This window comes from Physella acuta, unplaced genomic scaffold (genome assembly GCF_028476545.2).
Source record: "Physella acuta isolate Inbredline_101_S28 unplaced genomic scaffold, ASM2847654v3 ptg001377l, whole genome shotgun sequence".
In the NCBI taxonomy this organism is placed as follows: domain Eukaryota; kingdom Metazoa; phylum Mollusca; class Gastropoda; family Physidae; genus Physella; species Physella acuta.
Window position 1 is genome coordinate 138,627 of NW_026732892.1, and position 21,842 is coordinate 160,468.

Genomic DNA, 21,842 nt, shown 5'->3' on the forward strand with positions numbered 1-21,842 from the left:
TTAAAAATGTGAATATTTTGATTAGGACCAAAATTATAAATTTGCTCTAACCGTCAGACTTGTAATTGTTGATCATCTAAAAATGTTCTCGGCTGAATTTTAAAAAAAATAAGATTTTTCTGATTTCAAAAAATTGAGTTCTCTAAATGTCTATTGCAGCCAAAGCTGGTGGTTTGTCTGATATTTTAAACACATAGCTGCATGTGACATAGCTGCAATGTGACATAGCTACAATGTGACATAGCTACAATGTGACATAGATGCAATGGGACATAGCTGCAATGTGACATAGCTACAATGTGACATAGCTACAATTTGACATAGATGCAATGGGACATAGCTGCAATGTGACATAGCTACAATGTGACATAGCTACAATGTGACATAGCTGCAATGGGACATAGCTGCAATGTGACATAGCATCAAGAAGGAATAAAAGAGACGCTAAATGATGAATACATTAACATTTTTTTTTAGTTTCAAGGAGCTGAGGCTGGGTTATGTGGAGAAACCGAAATCAAATAGTCTACTCCAATTTCATCAAAGTGCTAAAGAACTAATGGTACCATTTCATCTTGATATTTAACTGAACACAAATTTAGTCAAGTCTACATGTTTAAGCTTAATGTCCAGTTGTTGCTGAAATGTTAAAATGTCAAGTACAAATGCTCTTTTGTTATACGGACTGTCTTCAGTACCTGTGTCCATTTTTGGCTTTGACATACCACTTTGTCAATATTGCTTTTTCAGTAACGCCGCCTGCTTTCAGCCTTGTTTTAATCTAATGCCAGTTGTTTAAGGTAATGTCCGGTTGTTTAAGGTAATGTCCGGTTATTTAAGGTAATGTTGGGTTGTTTAAGGTAATGTCTAGTTGTTTAAGGTAATGTCCAGTTGTTTAAGGTAATGTCCAGTTGTTTAAGGTAATGTCCAGTTGTTGAAGGTAATGTCCAGTTTTTTAAGGTAATGTCCAGTTGTTTAAGGTAATATCCAGTTTTTTAAGGTAATGTCCAGTTTTTAAGGTAATGTCTAGTTGTTTAAGGTAATGTACAGTTGTTTAAGGTAATGTCCAGTTGTCTAAGGTAATGTCCATTTTTTAAGGTAATGCCTAGTTTGTTAAGGTAATTTCTAGTTGTTTAAGGTAATGTCCAGTTGTTTAAGGTAATGTCCAGTTGTTTAAGGTAATCCAGTTGTTTATGGTAATGTCCAGTTGTTAAAGGTAATGTCTAGTTGTTTAAGGTAATGTCCAGTTGTTTAAGGTAATGTCCAGTTTTTTAAGGTAATGCCTAGTTTGTTAAGGTAATGTACAGTTGTTTAAGGTAATGTCCAGTTGTTTAAGGTAATGTCCAGTTGTTTAAGGTAATGTCCAGTTTATTTAGTGAAATGTCCAGTTGCTTTAGTGAAATGTCCAGTTTTCTAACCACTAATACCGTACTCCTCTAAACATCTCGTAAACCGTTACTCGAGAAACGTTAGGACCAACATGTTCGTGTTTGACAATAAACCCTGGCCGATTAAATTGCTAATTACTGAATGAGACTTTGTGTTGATTAGGGCACTAACCCACCTCGCCGCAGCGGGCAGGGTGTCCATCTTGCGGGCAGGGTGTCCATCTTGCAGCGTTTGTCTGTGAGCAAAAAAACATGGGCTCAACTTTAATCAAGGAGAGTGGACCGTCCCGTCCCCACGGGCCGACTTTACCGGCCGTCACACGCGGCGTCACGCCCCACCCCTCATAGACCTCATTGTGACGGCACGTGCAGGGGTGACCTCCTGGCTACATTTAACATGCCGGGAAGGCTGAAGGTCGCATTCAGAGCACGTGAAAACCCCTGCCATGGGAGAGTGAAAAGATCCCTCTAATCGCGGGGAGCGGGCGTGTTTATCCTGCTTGGCAAGCGATGCCGAGTCTTTGAGACGGTCCCCGAGGTAAACAATGACAGCGCTGATACAGACGGAGGGTACGGGGTCCCGGAGTATCGTTTCCTTTCCGTCACTTTCTTCAACTACACGATACAAAACTTGCTCCATTCTGTTTGCTTTTCAGATGAGATACGCCCGTGGTATTGCCGGCTCGGAGCCGGATCACGGGCGCCGGTTGACGGTTGTTGCACTGAGAGGAGGGGAGGGGGATAGAAAGCTAGTGCAGGGTTGTCGGACTTAGAGCTGTTTCTTATAAGCTAGGGTAATTGTACATCGAATGGGTAGTTGTACATCCCATGTGTAATTGTACATCCCATGTGTAAGTGTACATCGAATGGGTAGTTGTACATCCCATGTGTAATTGTACATCCCATGTGTAAGTGTACATCGAATGGGTAGTTGTACATCCCATGACTACTTGTATATCATATCAGTAGTTGTAGATCACAATGATACGTAAGGGTATTTGTACACCACAATATATCGAACATAAAAGCGATTCTTAACGTTTTCCAGTTATATTAAATCAATAACAGTCAAATATACTGTTTGTTTACCTGTTTAAAACAATAAAAAAATAAAGTACCACTTCTAACTTGACAGCCCATGGGGCAAGTGAAGTAGAGTTCACATGTTTCTTATTTTTTGCTTGCATGTCAATAGCGTGATTGCAACCAAAGTTCTGATACATAGATCAAATCCGCATTAAAATTAGTCTATCATCGGTTTTTGTAATGGGAAAAAGAAATGTATAAAATAACGAGTGACACTGACTCACACATACATTAGACTTGAGAGCTTTTGACTTCTATTGTTATTTGGAGAAAACAAGAAATTCTGGTGGATGGAACTAGGGGGTTGCAGTAATGAGAAGGAAGGAAGTAGTGCTGAATTATTTCCCTTGAGAAGTAGATTACATTTTGTAAAGAAACACACATATTTTATCTTTTATTTGTTAATGAGGAATGTTTGTTTTCAAACGGTTACCCCATGAGCACTAGCCACACGTGATACGGCCCCCTACCCCCTACCCCCACCCCACCCCACCGGCTATACACACTTGCAACAACATGTTTCTTGTCCGCGGACATCTCATTGCAAACCATTTGTATCTCATAATTTAACACATATAGTCTACATATTCTACATATCGACACCAGAATCGCTCAAATAAACTAATAAACAGACACCGTCAACTCATTTTAAGCCCTGCATTTAATAAGATTTATATTGTTTGTCTCCCTTTGCATAAGCCTGAAAATACCTTCCCAAAAACTCCACAACACGACGTGTAAGCGCACGATTTGACTTTCCCTTTTATTTAAACGTTATCAACGTCACAGGAAAATATAACTACGGGACTTTAAAGTCCCCGTGTGGTAACTAGACCCAAGTCAGGAGTATCAAAAAGAAAACCAGACCCCATTCCCCCGTCCAGCGCCGGGCTTGTCGGCTTATGCTAGTAGAAACGGAACCTAAGTTCAACACAACCATGTATCAACCGTCGAAACAGGCAAGTTTTGTAACAGAGCTAAAGAAAAGAGAAGCATGACTAGGATAATAGCCCAGTGTCGTTGTGGTCCCGTATGGGAGACGGTCCATGAGTCCGGAGAAAGTCCGGAGAAAGTACGGAGAAAGTTATTTTTTTTTCTCCTGTATTGTTAGGCGAGCCGGTGACGGGGGCTTTAGGTGGTTAGGGTTTCAAAGGCGATCCGAGTTTGCTAAGAGCACAATGATTTGACCTCTTCGTTTGAGGCTCGTCTTGTGCCAACAGTGGGCCCCTTTGACGCACATACTTTCACACAACTGCGCATGCCTGGCGAAGTGCGCTTTGACTTCCGGTGAAACGCGTTGACTTGGAGATTGATTTAGGCCTTGGAGGAAATGTTGGGCATGGGTTAGAAAATAATTAATTAATGGAGTTTAGATCACATCAACTAATTAATGGAGTTTACATAAAATCATCTAATTAATCAAATTTAGGTATGATGAGCATAACTATTGTTTAGGTAAAATCAACTACTAGTTTAACAACTAATTAATTGTATTAATTAAAAATGAGCTATTTTTAATAGAGTTTAGGTTTAACCAAAGAAAACTATCTTCAGTTTTTTTTTTTTTACTTTATCATATAGGAAGTATAGAGGAAGTATTGTACACGGAATTAAGATGTTTACAGCTCCCTGAGTCGGAAAAACTTATTTTTGCAATTTTGTCCGTATGTCTGTGTATGTGTGTGTGTCTGTCTGTCTGTGAACACGATAACTTGAGTACATTTACATCTAGGTTAATGAAATTTTATATGTGAGTTTTACATAACATTTTTAGTTCTGCAAAAACTTTTTAGCTATTTCCGGTAACCGGAAGTGGAATTTATGCTGCATTTTGTTTTTTCAAAAGTATATAATTTGAGTACTGTTTCTGATAGAAATGAGATTTCACATCAGTAAAAGAACTAACTCTCTGTTTTCTTTACGCTATTTCCGATTTCTAAAAAAAAGCATAAATGTATTTATAAAGTACTCACGTTTCGCACTGTTATACACACATTGTTTGCTGTTCACTTGGTGCAAAATTCTTTTTTCTACGATATTCTATTATTTAAAACTTTTTTTAAGAACCAAGCGATCCAGTAGATGTAATTGTCTAACCAATCTTGCAGCGTTGTCTAACAACGGTTCACTGTGTCAGATAATCAGAAAAGAAATTTTCTAGTCACAATTTTTGGGAAATATTCACATAGGCAATCAACTTTGGCATCACCTTGTTTCTAGCCTACAATGTCACAATATCAGGACTTTAGTGTCACACTAACATTATATTATATGTCACAGTCACTATAATCTTTAATGATAAACAAATAATCAACATTGATATAACACAGCAAATCGACGACAATGTTACACTAGGTATCAACTTTACTGTTACAATAACCATCACATTTCGTGTCACACTATAAACTTTAATGTCACGCAAGCGATAAACGTTGATGTTACACTATCACATTTGATGTCACCCTGTCATATTTGATGTCACACTGCCACATCATGTCTGTGACACCCCCCCCCCCCCCCCTCACACACCCAACTCAATCCCCAGATGGTAACATTACGTCGCTACAATTAAAACCTCCCATCTTTCTTTGCACTGCATAATCCCCTCATTACAATTACAATTACAATTTCCTTCCTTTTTCATCAGTGCAACGTCCTCTATTTACAATTATAATTTGCCTTAAACTATTTTAACGATAAAGATTTAGCACGGCTAAACCCGGTACCAGACTATAGTTCACCAAACGGTGCCATTGTTTCATGGACGCTGTAATCTCTGCCCAACCTAGCACCAACCACAAGCCAACCTCGCATCTTCCTCCACAAATGGTGGTCAAAGTTCGTCTATAAACCAGTCGCTTTAGCTCGTAAATCGCACTCATTTTTCCATCGAATTCTCCATCGGTCGCGCACCGCCATCTTGGAGTTACTTCATTCTGTAAATAAAATGCCCATTATATCTCAGTTCTAGCAAGCTCGGAGAAAAAGATGTATCAATCAATAATCCAACATCTGCGCTGGTACTGGTCTCCTCTGTACATGCAAGTCAAACACGGGGAAAAAAAAGTTTCAGTTTCTCAGTCTGGAAGTGGAGTGCGTGCTTGCAGGCAGCTTCAGTTCTTTTCTTCCCGTCCTCTTTCAGTCTCAACGACCCCGGGGAGGGGACCGGCCTCACGCCACTTCAAGTAGACAATTCGTGTTCTCCAAAGACACAAGAGCGATTAAAGCCGTAAAGTCCAGCCCACAATGCAGCCGGTCGGTCGTAAACAGGATTTGAGGAATAACCGGAAGTCCCAATTTTGAAAAGAAAGTCTTAAGCGCGGGTGAAAGTTGGTGGCGATCAGCGATGAAAAATGATTTTAATATCCAATAATGGGCCGTGAAATCTGGTCGGGAAATGGCGGAGTGCCGGAAAGTTCCGGTCCGGTATCTTCATCGCAAATCGTCAAGAAACGACACGAGTTTAGCCGGGGGATTTGATAGCCGGTCTCAGAGGGATTGTCTCGGCCGTGGAGGAACAAGATCAGGACAAGAAAAGAAAGATGGGCAAAAGATAGGACTAGATGTGATGGGGCAGTTGAGGGGTGATTGGCACTGCTTTTAATACCCGATGTGTTGGGGGGGGGGGGGGGGGGGATTCAATTATCACTGACATCGAGCACTTCCGGATCGGCGCTAGATGGCGTTGATCGCTGGTTAAGTAGACGATATTGGGGGTCAGTTGTCCAGTGCAGGTTTGATAAGTCTTTAAGGAATGGTGCCGTCGTGGTACTGTCTTGAAGAAAGGGTGGGATCCGCTATTGGTGGTAGCTGGCGTCTAGTTGCTGTTGGTGGTAGCTGATATTTAGTTGCTGTTGGTGGTAGATGGCGTCTAGTGGCTGGAATTCTGATTTTACTTTAACGAAATTGGATTTAAATAAATTTTATTTTAATAACGTATTTGTAGCAAACCAACTATTTTATATTTTCTATTTTCGGAGGGGGGGGGGAGGGGGGGGGGTGGTGGGGGGGATACTGATAACATTAATTTTTTTCTATATAAATTTCAATTTCGTTCGAGGGGCGGTAGACTTTCTTCGGAGGAGGGAGGGGGGGGGGGGGCTCCAGAAGAAAAGCTCGGAAGAAACAATGCTTAAAATTAGGTAGGATACCAACCGTATGAGGTCATTCGATGGTTTGGTTCTGTAGATGACTGTATAATTATTTTATAAGTTTATGTTGGGGGTAGAGGCGGGCTGTATAGACCTTTGAAGCTGCTTCATCATGTTCGTAAATTTAACAATGTGACTGTAAACATGGAGGTGACTGGGCTACGTGTGTTGCTTCAGTTTCTGTTCGGCCATTTTGTCTAGTGCATTTCACTTTTATCTATTCCCTTCTCCAACCCAAAAAGTAGTTTTTACAATCTAATGATTGGGGCGAGCGCAAACATTTGAACATCACGCGGTAATAAAGCTCAGTCAATGGACAGTCACGGTGTTTACGACGGGCCTGTACCAGCTTGTAAATACCGCGTCATCTTTAGGCGGTGGCTTTAATAGACCGAGTCTAACTGACCACTGTCCGGTGATTGACTTGATGTTTGTTTGCTACCCCCGCTGGGGTGCCCCCCGCCCCCCCCCCCCCCACAATACCCGGGCTCGGCTATGGACCGGTCGGTCATTCATCTGACGGTCCGAGTTGTCTGTCGCTGTCTGTAATTATCGTTCTTGGCGTATGGCCGCGATTAACCAACACGGGTCGACTGGGCGCTGGTCAGCGGTGACCGTTAATTGACCACCGGTCACGGATCAGTGAAGTCTTTTGTTTACGGGTCACAGTGGGTGAGAATGGGCTTTGGTATGGGGTGGTGGGGACCTAGGTAGTGCCCCTCCCCTTTTCACGGCGCTAGCCTCCCTTTGACGGTGTGTAAAATATACAGTGTACTTGTATTTCCGCTAGAGGGAGAGAACTCAAGGTATGAAAACAAAAGAAGGGAGGTAATAAAATGTTGAACTGTTGAGGAGTTGTCTGTAATTAACCCTCACCGTCTGTGTAAACTAACAGCCATCTACGGACGGAGAGACGAACGCCTGATCTTATCCATAATAATTATTGAGTAATTTCCCCTTGGTCAACGTTTTGTTGTGGCCCTTCCTTATCATTAAATGTTGACCTTTGATCCACTCGATGAATGATCTACAATTTCTTTCTTTAGCACGAAACTTTCTCAGAGGTCGTTAACGGGTAATATAAATGTAAATATATGTTATCTTTATATATGTAATTTTCTACACAAAATATTCGGTTGTATGTAACATACATGGAAGTTTAAAGAAAAATATAAGGTAGTGCTAGTTGATCTTTTTAAAGGTAGCATTTAACTTTTTTTAACTTTTTGTAGAAAAACTGTCACGTTTCGACTTACGATATGAAATAACGGCTCCTGTGTGCATTAGTAAACATTCATGTGTGTCGCCCCCCCCCCACACACACACATCCCGCCAAATACATACGTATTCTACTGGTAACACACATATGCTATTAACGTACCTATATCAAACTATCAATTCTTCCCTACACTGTTCATATCTAATAATACACTGTGGATTTTTTTAGTTAAAGCAACGTGTACCTCATGACATGTGTCATATGACACCATCATCCAGTCATGTCACCATAAGCTGACCTGAACTTGTCATCGTAAAAATGCTTTGGTCGAGGTTTTTTTAATTTCGAAAAATTTTGAGCCGTCGTTTGTTTCTATTATTACAGTTAGACGATACGTCAATTAAATATCAGCCATAATTCTTGCTAAATAAACGTATTAAGACAAAATAATTTGTAAGGAGCAAATATTATCATTAGGTGGTTTCTGTGTACTATCTATGACATGAATGAGTTCTTTCATACTTTGAAAACAAAAAGAAACTATTCTTCCTGAGCTAAAAATTTATTAAATCCATTAAAACATTTTAGTCGATCATTCCCATTGATCTTTACGTAATCACGGGTAGACGTAGGTCTATTTACAGGGGATGAAGGGGATTTCAAAATGATGGCAAAATCTTATATACTAAGGTAATAATATTGTAAATAGAAAAGTAGCATATTTTGTAACATTTTCCATTTTGTAGTAGAGCTTACGTTTATTTCATTATACTTCATATAGGTAAATATTCTTTTGATGCATTTATTGGACACTACAAAAATAGTCTTGCAAGAGGGCAACATTTGATCCATATATTGGGCAACTTAACTTGCAATAGGGCAACATTCCACCTTCAAGTGCTGATAACCCAATCATATCAGTTGTTTACCTATAGAGTCAACAGTTAAGAAAACATAAGTAAACACGACTGTCCATCGACGCATCTACCTGGACGGGGGGAGTGGTGGCTCGGCCTGTCCCTCGTCCTATCGGACACCACGTGACCCAGCTGACCAAAGTGCAATTGGACTGGCTGCAGAGGGCCAGATTACGGCTCTCATCCTCCGCTCCAATTTGTCCTGAATAGCGGTCAGTTAACGGTCAGCCGGGGGATCAAGGCTAAAATACGATGACCGTTTTACGGGCCGTTTTTTGCCGGTCGACGGACAATAGGATGCCGTCAGATCCATCTCTGCCTAATTGCCGCCTGTGCCGCCGCAGGTACAGATGAGCAGATTAGAGCGAAATAGATGGGCAGATGGGCAGATAGGGACATGGGCTGTGGGCGATACACTGATCGAATCAATTCAGATTTCACTTGAAACTGACTTTAACGGTAGAGTTATATCACCGATTTTTTAAGCGCGAAATACAGTGTAACTCTCAATGTATCCACTTGTTTCATTTTAGATCATTCGACTTAAAACATACATATTTAGTTCTTTAAAATGATTTTTGTGTAAAGTGTGTATACCTTCAAGATTTATATTCTAAAGACAGTACACTTGCAGGCTTGGTAATCCGTTCAGCAGATGAAGTAGAGTTTATATGTTTCTTTGACATTGACATTTCGTAGCAGTTGTCAGCACTGTGCTCATCATACTTTTCATTCCCTAACTCGGCTTAACTGCTCACTAGATTTGGCTAGACACGGGGACTTACTCAGTAGGGGTTAGCGACTAATTACTGCTGGATCGACAGTGACAAGACTAGGGAGGTCAGGTACCCATTACAGCTGAATAGTCTCAGAGATGTATTATGGACGAGATATGTACATACTAGATTATGAGTCAGGTACCTATTAGTGCTGAGTGTACTCACATAAAAGGCATACATTGTTTTATTATCTGACCTTTACCCTCCAATACTAGCTTTGGAAATAACCCTCTTGCAATACATCATGAAACAAGTAATGACAGTAATCAACACAACAATTAGCTAATTACCTGATTCATTCGTTTTTCCATATTTCTTTGTCACACTCTATCCAGTTTTCTAATGTCGTGTTAGCAGTATACAATGTAGGCCTATAACTCTTGCAGTTTTGGAGCAATGGTTGCGCTAATCAAATATACGGTTGTTGCCCTTTACTCGTCAAAATGTAAACACACTGTATTAGTTCAGAGAGACAGACAAAACTCTGTGCGTGTTGTGTGCTACTCGACTGCCCGCTATAGGAGACAAAACTTGTTATATTATGTAACATATATTATCACCCATCACAACAATAACACCAATGTTATAAGGTCACTTTATTTTTTAGTTTCCTTTTTTTTCAAATTATAAAATAATACTAAGAAATTCGACCTTTAATAATGACTGTAAAAATATTCTTTTTTAAACTAAAAATAAACTATGTTAAATAACCATCAATTTGATACAATAACAGTTTTAAGCATGAAATTATAATAAGAGTGATTAAAACAGAAATTAATTTTTAGAAATGGTTTATTACCATAATGAAAGTAAATTATCGGGTATGATAAATCCAAATAGGAAAGAAGAAATGCTAAACGTTTCTACTACGAATGCTTTCATTTTTTGTACACTGAATAAGTCGCGGGTGGGGGCGCTGAGGGCGTGTTGCTTATAGCTCGGCTTGTGTAAATATTCGCTCGTTGTTGTTGGTTGTAACTTGCAACTAATCCTGACAGCAGAAGTTGTGACTAGACCAGCCTCAACATCCACCCCCCCCCCCCCCCCCCCCCCAATTATTTCCTCCCGTGGCTGGTAATCTTGCGATAGTGTCGGAGAAATGCGTATTTTTTTTATTTACCGGGGGCCGGAAAACAAAACAGTGAGTGGGGCAAGTATCCAGGTACACCGACCCCGTCCCCCCCACGCCCCTCTGCGGGGGGGAGGGGAAGTGTCAATGTGATCTAGCTTAAGCCTTTTATGGATGGGGGGATGATCCCCCTGTCGCCTCGCTTGGAAAAATTTTGCTAATTTTAATTCGGTGTCAAGAAGATTTAATTCTTCAATAAAAAAAAAATTCAGTGGCCTTGGCCCAAGAATATAATTATTACGTAATTAATAATACTGGGACGATGGTTGTTTTTTTCAATTCAACATTTTCTCAATTTTGTAAAACTGACTCCCTCTTTACCCCCCCCCCCTTTCCCAACACCCCTTTATACGAGGTAGGCGTGTAGAATGAAACATGGGGCGCCTATACTTTACAGAAATCATTTCCCACAATGCGTTAGCAGCACAATGCCCTCGCGTGCTAATCTGCAAGCGTCATTTCCGTTTTGTGTATCGTCTTGATCAGCTAGGAGTGGACGTCTGCTAGAGGCAGACGATAGAATTGCCAGGGTGGACCAGCGATAGAGTAGGGGTGGGGGGGTCCCCTGTTCTGTTAGGCTGGATGTATATGGCCGTTATGTGCATGTATGTGGCCGTTGTGTGCATGTATGTGGCCGTTATGTGCATGAATGTGGCCGTTGTGTGAAAGCATATGATCATTATGTATATATTTGTGATTGTTATGTGGATCTATATGATCATATTGTAGATGTTTGAGTCCATTATGTGTATGTATATGATCACTTTGTGAATTATGTGATTATTATGTAGATTTACGTGATTATTATGTGAATGTGTGTAATCATTATGTGTAAGTATGTGTCTAATATGTTGATGAATGTGACAATTATTTTACCTGACCGTTTGTTCACAACAATTCATGTATGGGTTACCAAATTTAACTTTTCATTTACCCGCTACAACATTAGATCTACATACTTTGAGGTTAGATTCTATTCACTTCATCTTAACACTATACAGTAAACAATTCACAAGCAACCATTTTCAAATCTAAACTTTTATTTTTTCTTATCTAAAAAAATAGTTATGCTTTATTCTTTTGTAATTGTTTTAAATTGTCTTTGCGCATCATCCCCCAGTACATATTGAGCTCTACACTAGAGAGCTAATCAGTTTGGGCGGTTGACTTGATAACTAGGCTAGTCGATGACAGCTAATCTGTACACAAACTAGAGCCACGACTCCGGTCAACCAGTTTATGAATCACTTCGTTAGGTAACCAGGCGATTGAAAATCTCGTAAAGTTAATATAGGTTCTCTCCCTTTATTGGCCACTATGGTTGAAGTTGACTGTTTGGTGTGGTGCATTCAGTACACAAGCTAGATACTACTGCACAGCTAGTTGCACTAATCACAGCAACAGCGGCTGTGTTGGGCTTTAGTAAGGGGGTCTTAAAAGTGTGTGGGCCTTTATTATGGGGGTCTTTATTGGGGGAGGGTGTTTATTCTGTGTGTCTTTATTTGGGGGGGGGGGGGTCTTTATTGGGTTTTTTGCGGGGGTCTTTATTATGTGGGAGGGTCTTTATTGGGGGTCTTTATGTTGGGTTTTTTGTATGGGGCACTTTAAATAGTGTTTGAGTCTCTGTTTATTACGTGGGTCTTTTTAAATTTATTTTTTTACATTTGTATAAAGCGTTGTACTTGACATAGTGTGTAGCCTGCATACCATAATGAACCCAGTAAAACAGTTAAAATATCAGTGAAGTCTTGACGAATGTATCGAGACTTGTCACTCCCATGTATCGAGACTTGTCGCTCCTACTAGACATGTTGAGTCATGACCGAGAGCGTCACTTGAGTAATACACGTAGTCCAAAATGGTGTCATGGAAAGATCTAGATCTATACAGCCCATCACGTGACATGGAGCTCCCAGAACTCACGACCCTCCACTGGCCTGAAAGAGCAGGATTTTCTTTGGCGACAATACGGCACCACCAACCAATGGCTGACAGCGACACACTTCAGACACGGCGCAATCAACCAATGGCAGAGAGCGACTCACTTCAAAGCGGAATACCTAAGTGTTGGTACCGAGCCTGCAATTTCCCCTCATACTTTATTCAGTATTTTTCCCAATTGATTAGTACTGATCGAACTTCTTGTGTGGCCTTCGATTATTCCCCCGTCTCGAAGCTGAAATTTCAAACTCCATTTTTTCGACCACCGTAGCAATCAAATCAAATTTCCTTCCTTAAAACATACCAGTGCTGACCCTATATTTTATGTAGAGCTTATAGCATCAAACTACTTTTTTCTCTCTCGTGTAAAAAAGGGCAGAACGACGCAGCGATCCAGGGATTACAGGCCTTGATATCAGACCAACGATCGGGCAGCGAGGTTCGTAAGGCAGAGCCGCGCGGAGTGTACAAGGACCCCGTCGTATTTCGGCACATTTGGTGGCCCACATTTGGTGGCCCACATTTGGTGGCTCACTAGGTTGATGTGTGTTAGAAACATTCAGTTATTCAACTTTTTTAAAAAGATGTGTGTAGTGGTGTCCATATGACCCACTGTGTTAGAAACATTTAATTATTCAACTTTTTAAAAAGATGTATGTAGTGGTGTCCACCTTGATATGACTCACTGAAGTGTGTTAGAAACATTCAATTATTCAACTTTTTAAAAAGATGTATGTAGTGGTGTCCACCTTGATATGACTCACTGAAGTGTGTTAGAAACATTCAATTATTCAACTTTTTAAAAAGATGTATGTAGTGGTGTCCACCTTGATATGACTCACTGAAGTGTGTTAGAAACATTCAATTATTCAACTTTTAAAATATGTGTGTAGTGGTGTCCATATGACCCACTGAAGTGTGTTAGAAACATTCAATTATTCAACTGTTTTAAAAAGATGTATGTAGTGGTGTCCACCTTAATTGAGAGTTGATTTGTTTGTGTATTCAAACCCCGCGTGAGGTGAGCTCGCGTTTCTTGGATTTCGTGTCATTAGTCTATAATCCACGGGATATCTTGTCGGATTAGGGTTAGGGTCAAAAGGTGCGGTAGAGTATAGGATTATTTTATTTATCTCTGAGGATTATTTTTTGTGTCAGTCTTGTTATAATCAGCTTTGTGTACGCGATGATTAGTGAAATCGTACAAATTGTGAGACTTTGGAGAAATACGACAATTACTTTCGTAATTTGATGTTAAATTATCTAATTAGTTTGTTACGGATTTGTTAAACTTATTTTTTTTTGTAATTAACTAATTAAATCCAGTACCAAGAGACTTCTTTTCTTGCTAATGAATCTAAAATTTGGAAGCGCATAAAAAGTTAGGAAAAAATATTTTGTGATATTTTATTAGCTTTAAAAAACTCTTTGTGTGAGAGAGAATTTTTAAATGATAATTAATTTTTTAACCAATTAAAATTTGATTTCTTGTAGATGAGGTGTTTGTAAACTTTGAAAATTGGACTCTACTCACTGTAAACTGTGACTGGGCCTTTAGCTAAACACTGGGTCCAGTTATGGTTAGGAGTGGTACGGTGTTGTTGTGTGTGGTAAGGTGTGGTACGGTGTGGTTAGGTGTGGTTTGGTGTGGTAGGGCTAGGTGATGGTTGGCCCGACATTTATTGCATATCGAGTGGTGGCCTTACGGTAATCCTGGCCACTGGCCATCTATAACAGGCAGTTTTGCTTAATTTAAATCTTTCCAAGTAGAAATTTCATGCATAATCTTAAGATAGACTGGACATAGTCTTAATACACATTAGCTCAAAACACGGTACTCTAAGTACAAGTGCACATAGAGTACACATTAGCTCAAAACACTGTACTCTAAGTACAAGTGTACTCAGTTCACACACCAACAAAAAAAAAACGCCATACTGAAAATAAGATTTTACACACGGGTAGTAGAAAGGGAATGTGTTTAATTAAAGTTATAATGTCAATTTTAATTTTACAACATAGCTTTCGAATTCGAAAAGAAATAATTAAATTACGCGCTGATGATGTTAATCATTCTGACCAATTAGATAGCCACACTATGGCGCAAAACAAAATAAATGTTGAGATAATTTTAATTATAAAAATAATTTAAATAATGATCAAATAACGATACTAATTAAGACAACAACAATAATAATTAATTTTTTTTAAAGTTATAAAAATAGTAATGATGAACGAATATTAAAATAGTAGCAATGCTGACATTAACGATTCAAATTAAAACCAATATAATGTTGACAGAATTTCTGTATTATTTCCAAATAGCGCTTTAGTCAAACTAGTTTAATCTAGAATCATAATACTAAAAATTGTTTATCGATTTACTTATGATTGTTCCAACCGCAAACACAATTTCGCGAAAGTTGGTTTTATTTACTAAAGGTTTTAATTAATTAGTGTTGTCGGGAATTATTGTTGGGTTGATAGGAACGGTTGATGTAGAAAAAAATTTCAGATAATTATTTACACTTATATTCCAGCGGAGACTAGGTCGAAATGATATTTTCTTTGTTTATTGGGGATGTGTTTTAACAAAACTTGTGTTTTGCATAACAATTAATTAACTAGTTACCAATTATAAGAAACATTTAAGTACATGTGTATTGAATTCGGGAAGGTGAGAAGTGTTAATGGGAATGACACTAATGGCAGAGTGAGGATATTTTAATTATGGAAATAGATAAGCCCAGTTATTGGCACTTTTTAACATAGTTTGGTATCACTAGTGTAATGTAATGTTTAGATTTTGGGAGACTAACATAGTACGAAATGTAAAACATTTGCTATCAATATTAAGATCGACATATTGAACTATTGTGTGTCATGATTGTGTGTGGTAATGTAGGTTTTATTAGGGTGTGGATATAAATACATAAATATATGTGTCTGTGTATGTTTTGCTGAATTCTCTCCATACGTAATATTTATTTGTCTAAACCTCAATTTAAATTATTAAACTATTCAAGCAATACACGCAGAGCGCTAATTAAAATGAGTACAAAGAACAATTTAAAATGTTTAATTAAGCTTACAATTAGACGAAACAAAAATACAAAAGCAGACCACATAAGTTTTCAACTAAAAACTTAATCCGCTAGACATGAGTGAGGATGCTCACATAATAACATAACAAAAACATACAGGCTACTTATGTAAAGACAAACGGTTAATGCATAGTTAGGTAACAAAGTAATCAAAACATTTACGTGTTTGTATAATTATGTCAAAATAAGACTTTTGTGCTGATTAATTAGTATTGGTTAAGTCCACACCGGGGTAGGGACAGTGGGGCAGGGACTGAGGGGTTTGGGTAAATTTGTTTGCTAAGGCTAGGGAATTTAATTCTATGTTTATTTAAAATTAATTCGTTAGATTAAACTTGAAGTGTGATGATAAATAATATTTTGTTCAGAAAACGTTAGACTGATGTAAGACTGTACCTATAGCTGGGTATGGACACGATGACCCCACCACACCCCTCTGCCCCCCACCCACTCATGTGCTGGGCACCCTTTCGCCTGGTTCACAAAACATGTTAGGGTTAGATCTAGTTGACTAACTGAACCTGAACCTGCGACTAACCTCCAGCGTTAGGGGTAGGTTTAGATTTGTGCCAGTTATCGTGGCTATTGCAGTACCAAATAATGTTCATCTTACTTGATCGCACGCTTAACATGAATATATCTATTATATAGCAAGATGTCAGTGTTGGCCTCTGTGTACGTGTGTGTGTCTGTGACAATAATACCGAGTCAGTGAAATCCAAATTGTTTTAAATAATTTTGTCAGTTTTATAAGAACAACGTGACTTGTGTCTAGCCTCAATCTACCAGACCGCTAACGTCGGTAGGAAAATCTACGTAAACACTCTCTGTCTATCCACCCATAAGTCCATCTATCCTCCATCCTTCCACTCTTACATCCGTCCATCCACTAATCCACCAATCCATCCATCCGCTAATATACCCCTCTAACCATCCATATGTCATTACATATACAATGCATTTACATGATTTCTTATCATCGACAATTGTATCGTTCCGTTATCCTAATCCAACTGATCTAACCCCCTCCCCCCCCCCCACGTCTACACTAACCTTTGCTCTGCGACATTAATCAATCTTGAACCCTCAACTACACTTTGCCTTACATAGCACCTACTACCATCCCATAATTAACTCTAACCATATAGCCTACACTAAATATAATTTTAACCTAACTCTATACACATTTACAAATTATTATGTAGCTGTTGATCAAAATGCGAGTTCCATATATACATTATATGTATATGTAAGTATGTGGGTATCTGTAATTCTGACAAGTAACTTTTACCTTTGCTATAAAATACATGTAAATTATTACACATGTATTTTCTTGATCTAGGCATGCTTAGGCACAGAGGCGTAGCGACCCTTCCCGACGCCGGGGACAAACTTTTGATTTGCACCCCCCCCCCCGCTCAAACTTTCAATTTATCGCCCTCCCCTAAGGTCGGCGCCCGGGGACATATGTCCCCCCATCTCGCTACGCCTCTGCTTAGGCATGTTTTTACAACATAGACATGTATTTGTAACATGGGCATGTATTTGTAAAATGAATATGTATTTGTAACATGGACATGTATTTGTAAAATAGACATGTATTTGTAACACAAAACATGTATTTGTAACATAGACATGTATTTGTAACATAGACATATATTTGTAACACAGACATGTATTTGTAACATAGACATGTATTTGTAACACATACATGTATTTGTAACAAAATACATGTATTTGTAACAATTACATGTATTTGTAACACAGACATGTATTTGTAACATATACATGATTTGTAAAACAAACATGTATTTGTAACACAAACATGTATTTGCATCATAAACATGTATTTGTAACACCGACATGTAATTGTAACATAGACATGTGTTTGTAACATAGACATGTCTATGTAACATAAACATGTATTTATAACACAAACATGTATTTGTATCTCATACATGTATTTGTATCACATACATGTCTATGTTACATAGACATGTATTTGTATCACATGCATGTATTTGTATCACATACATGTCTATGGTACATAGACATGTATTTGTATCACATGCATGTATTTGTATCACATACATGTCTATGTAACATAAACATGTATTTGTTACATGAACCAGTGCCAGAAGCCTGGACCAGCCCATGTAGCCAGCAGACGACATTAGTTTACGTGCGACCTGCTAGGTGTGGAGATGATTAGCCGATGATTGACGTTAGATCCCACAGCAGCCGACCAATCGCTACCCTCCTCCCCCCGACACACGGTGGTGTTTCATGGCTTCCCTCCCCTGCCCTGAGTCTGATACATGGACAAATAAATCTTTGGCTCTGTCGGGCTTTATGCTCACAGGTCTAGAATTGTAGACTTACCTCCAGCATTTTATACCAAGTACTACATCCCAGCATCAGTTCCATGATTACCTCTAGGTTCTCAACATTTTGCTAGATGTATTAGTTATCACTTAGTCGCGTTTTTAGAGCTAGGTATAACCTCTAGGCGTTTTATGATTGCATTTATTTTCAACATTTTTAGTTAAATTTTTATCATTCTCTAAGATTAGATCCAAATGCTAGCTCTATTATCGGATATTTTTCAACACTTATACAGTATTAAACTGATTTTAAATAATTATTTTTTTATATAAAGCAACCACCCACCCGCCCTAGTGAGATGTTCTCCAAGTAAAATTTTATTTCAGACGATGGCTTGACGATTGCAGATGTATTTCTAAGTGCAATCTAAAGGTTAGAGGGAAATCTAGTTTGAGTGGATATGTGTCTGGGAGTCTAGGCTTGGGGGGCTTGTGGGGGCTTGAGGCTTGATTAGAGGATGGAGTTGAGACCAAGGAAAGCCCCCCCCCCCTTTCCATCCCTCCCTACCCCCACCACCCCGGTGAAATAACAGGACGAAATGGTATTGTCTAGAATGTCTTGTGCTGTGAAACCACCCCGTCACGCTTACAGTTAAAGACACAACCTGCGGTGGAGATGTTTGGGGGATAAAAAAAATCTTGTCGAAAAAGGCTGGGCTAACGGGGCAGGGAACACACATTCTGGCTGACAGCTAATGGGAATGGACGTACAGCAGACGATGCCCCTCCCACAGCCAACCCCCTAGCGGCCGTACACGACGCACGCGGACAGCCCCGCCCCGTCCGCTGGCTGGGCTAACCTCGCGAACTCGCCGGCTGGCTCGGCCCTTGAAGCGGCGACTCGCGGGACTGTAAACACTGAGACCCTCGGCTGTAGAGTCGGGCCGCACACACGAACCAGTCGCTCGCCGAGTCTAACTCGCTTAATTCTAGAATTTACTTTTAATCTAAGACTCAACGTTTTTTCCCTTCATCTGACTTGAGTAAAGCAGACTTGGAACTTGTGGGTGTGGAAGTAATTCTTTGGGACAGCTTTTGTGTGCGACCAGTTTGTAGGGGGACACAAGGACAGCAGGTTTGAGAAATAGTTGTAGTCTTAGCTGTATCTTCGTTATCTGCGGCTCTGGAGATCTATCAGAAAAAAGTTGCTTGATTCTTAATGAGGATGTGCCAGTGTTTCTTTTCTGGAAGAGTTTGAGTGTAGAGTTGTAAGTCGCCTTTGTGAAGCCGTTGCTATTGTAGATATAGACCGTATGTAGATAGTACCATAAGACTCGAACATACATGTATGTGATTCTAATACTGATTCGTCGCGTAGTCTTTTGTTTTAAATTACATTTGAGTTGATTTTTAACTATAATAAGTCTAAGTCTTTTAAAAAGTACACTACAGTAATTAGTAATCTACCGTCTCCTAATTATGATTAAATTATTTCACATTCTGCATCTAAGTTTAATCACCCGTACACTAATTAATGTCCTCATTAATGAGCTGAAACTTTAGATTCCTGTAGGTAGGTTTATATCGGGACTATGTTAAAGATTAACACGGATTAACTATAAATCTTGAGTGAGACTTTTCCAGGGGATTTAGGAGAGTTTAGCACCGGTATTAACTTAACTCTCTTTAAATCTAGCTTTAGAACTCTAGGTTAATCCACTACTCTACTTAACTATCATATAAGTACCAAAGTCAATTTGAAACATTAACTTCAATTTTTAACAATAAAATTCATCTTTTATTTTATAAAAGTTTTTTATTTTTATAAATATATTTTATTATTAATATTAATTTTAAAAATCCATTTAAAAATACTCAATATTTAAATTATAGAATCTAGCTTACATTTAATTTTAGACTTTTTTTTTAATTATTCAAACTTCACATTTTTGTTTACATATCACATTTATGAAAGAAATGTAAAGAATAAACTAGGCTTCAGTATAGAGGGGACAAGGGTAGATACATTACACATTGCTAGTCAATAGGACTGTCATATACTGTCTGTCTCATACACCCGACTGTCATACACTGTCTGTTTCATATACCGACTGTCATACACTGTCTAACTGACCCGACTGTCATACACTGTCTGTCTCATACACCCGACTGTCATACACTGTCTGTCTCATACACCCGACTGTCATACACTGTCTGTTTCATATACCGACTGTCATACACTGTCTAACTGACCCGACTGTCATACACTGTCTGTCTCATACACCCGACTGTCATACACTGTCTGTCTCATACACCCGGCTGTCATACACTGTCACATAGACCGACTGTCATACACTGTCTGTCTCATACACCCGACTGTCATACACTGTCTGTCTCATACACCCGACTGTCATACACTGTCTGTCTCATACACCCGGCTGTCATACACTGTCACATAGACCGACTGTCATACACTGTCTGTCTCATACAACCGACTGTCATACACTGTCTGTCTCATACACCCGACTGTCATACACTGTCTGTCTCATACACCCGGCTGTCATACACTGTCACATAGACCGACTGTCATACACTGTCTGTCTCATACAACCGACTGTCATACACAGTCTGTCTCATACACCCGACTGTCATACACTGTCACATAGACCGACTGTCATACACTGTCTGTCTCATACAACCGACTGTCATACACAGTCTGTCTCATACACCCGACTGTCATACACTGTCACATAGACCGACTGTCATACACTGTCTGTCTCATACAACCGACTGTCATACACTGTCTGTCTCATACAACCGACTGTCATACACAGTCTGTCTCATACACCCGACTGTCATACACCGATCACTAACCCGCCCGGTTATCTTAATCCGGTTATCTCAGAAGGTAAAACCGGTTACGGCAATCAGTGGCCACTTACCGCCCGTCTGCTTGTTTGATTACGGTCATCACGTGATCTACAATTGTGAATAGTTAAGGAATGTATTTTTTTCTCTTTTAGCTGTGAATAGAATCTCTCCCGAGCCAAAGTTTGTACTAGTACACCAAACTAGACGTTAGTTGTCTCCTGTTATAGAACAATATTCAGCGGAGAAAATCTTTAGAACAAAAGATCTATGCTGCCGTGAAAACTGAGGCTAGTCGTGGCTGGATTCGATCCCACTATCTTTCACCTAGGAGGGAGCGCAGGACGGGTATAGATGAACTCTATGAATGAGCCCCTGTGTCTTGAGGAACTCGTTGTAGGCGCCCACCACCACCACCCCCTCGCCTCCAGCCATCATCTTGGAGGTATGACCATGCACCATCACCATCACCATCTCAGCGACTCGAACCCTATACCTTCAGGGTCGGAGTCGGCGCTATCCTCGCCACCACACGGTTCGGGACACCATACCACCACCGTGCACAGGACCATGACGCCCAGTGACGCTGCGTCAGACAGATCTGGTATGTAATCCTCCTTTCTTTCTCAGCACTTTTCCGTTAGAGGGTACCGGGTCTATGTCACCCGTTGTTTGAAAAGTTTGTTTATGATTGTATGTAATGCCGTGTTAACTGTTAAGCTAAGTGCCTTAGGATTAAGCCGAGGGTCTGTGTAGTGTAATGTTCATCGTGGTACATATATCGCTAATGTACCAATTCTTTAAGCGGAAAAACTTTTTTAGTGAATTGTACTTTAATTCAGACTCATTATTCCATTGTTTAAAAAAAATTGTTTTATTGTAGCAGCGTGGAATGATATGGACTTATGGGAAGGGGGGGGGGGATGTCATGTACAA

The 21,842-nt window shown here is 39.5% G+C and overlaps 1 protein-coding gene across 1 annotated transcript in view; it reads left to right on the plus strand.

The window, feature by feature from the left end:
- The first annotated feature begins 21,097 nt into the window (after positions 1-21,097).
- Positions 21,098-21,842, plus strand: part of LOC131927140 (pituitary homeobox 2) — a 31,955-nt gene continuing 31,210 nt past the window's right edge. Inside the window, exon 1 of the mRNA XM_059282856.1 lies at positions 21,098-21,510. Within this exon, the coding sequence (XP_059138839.1) occupies positions 21,261-21,510 (250 nt within the window). The 5' untranslated portion in view covers positions 21,098-21,260. The remainder of the gene's footprint in view (positions 21,511-21,842) is intronic.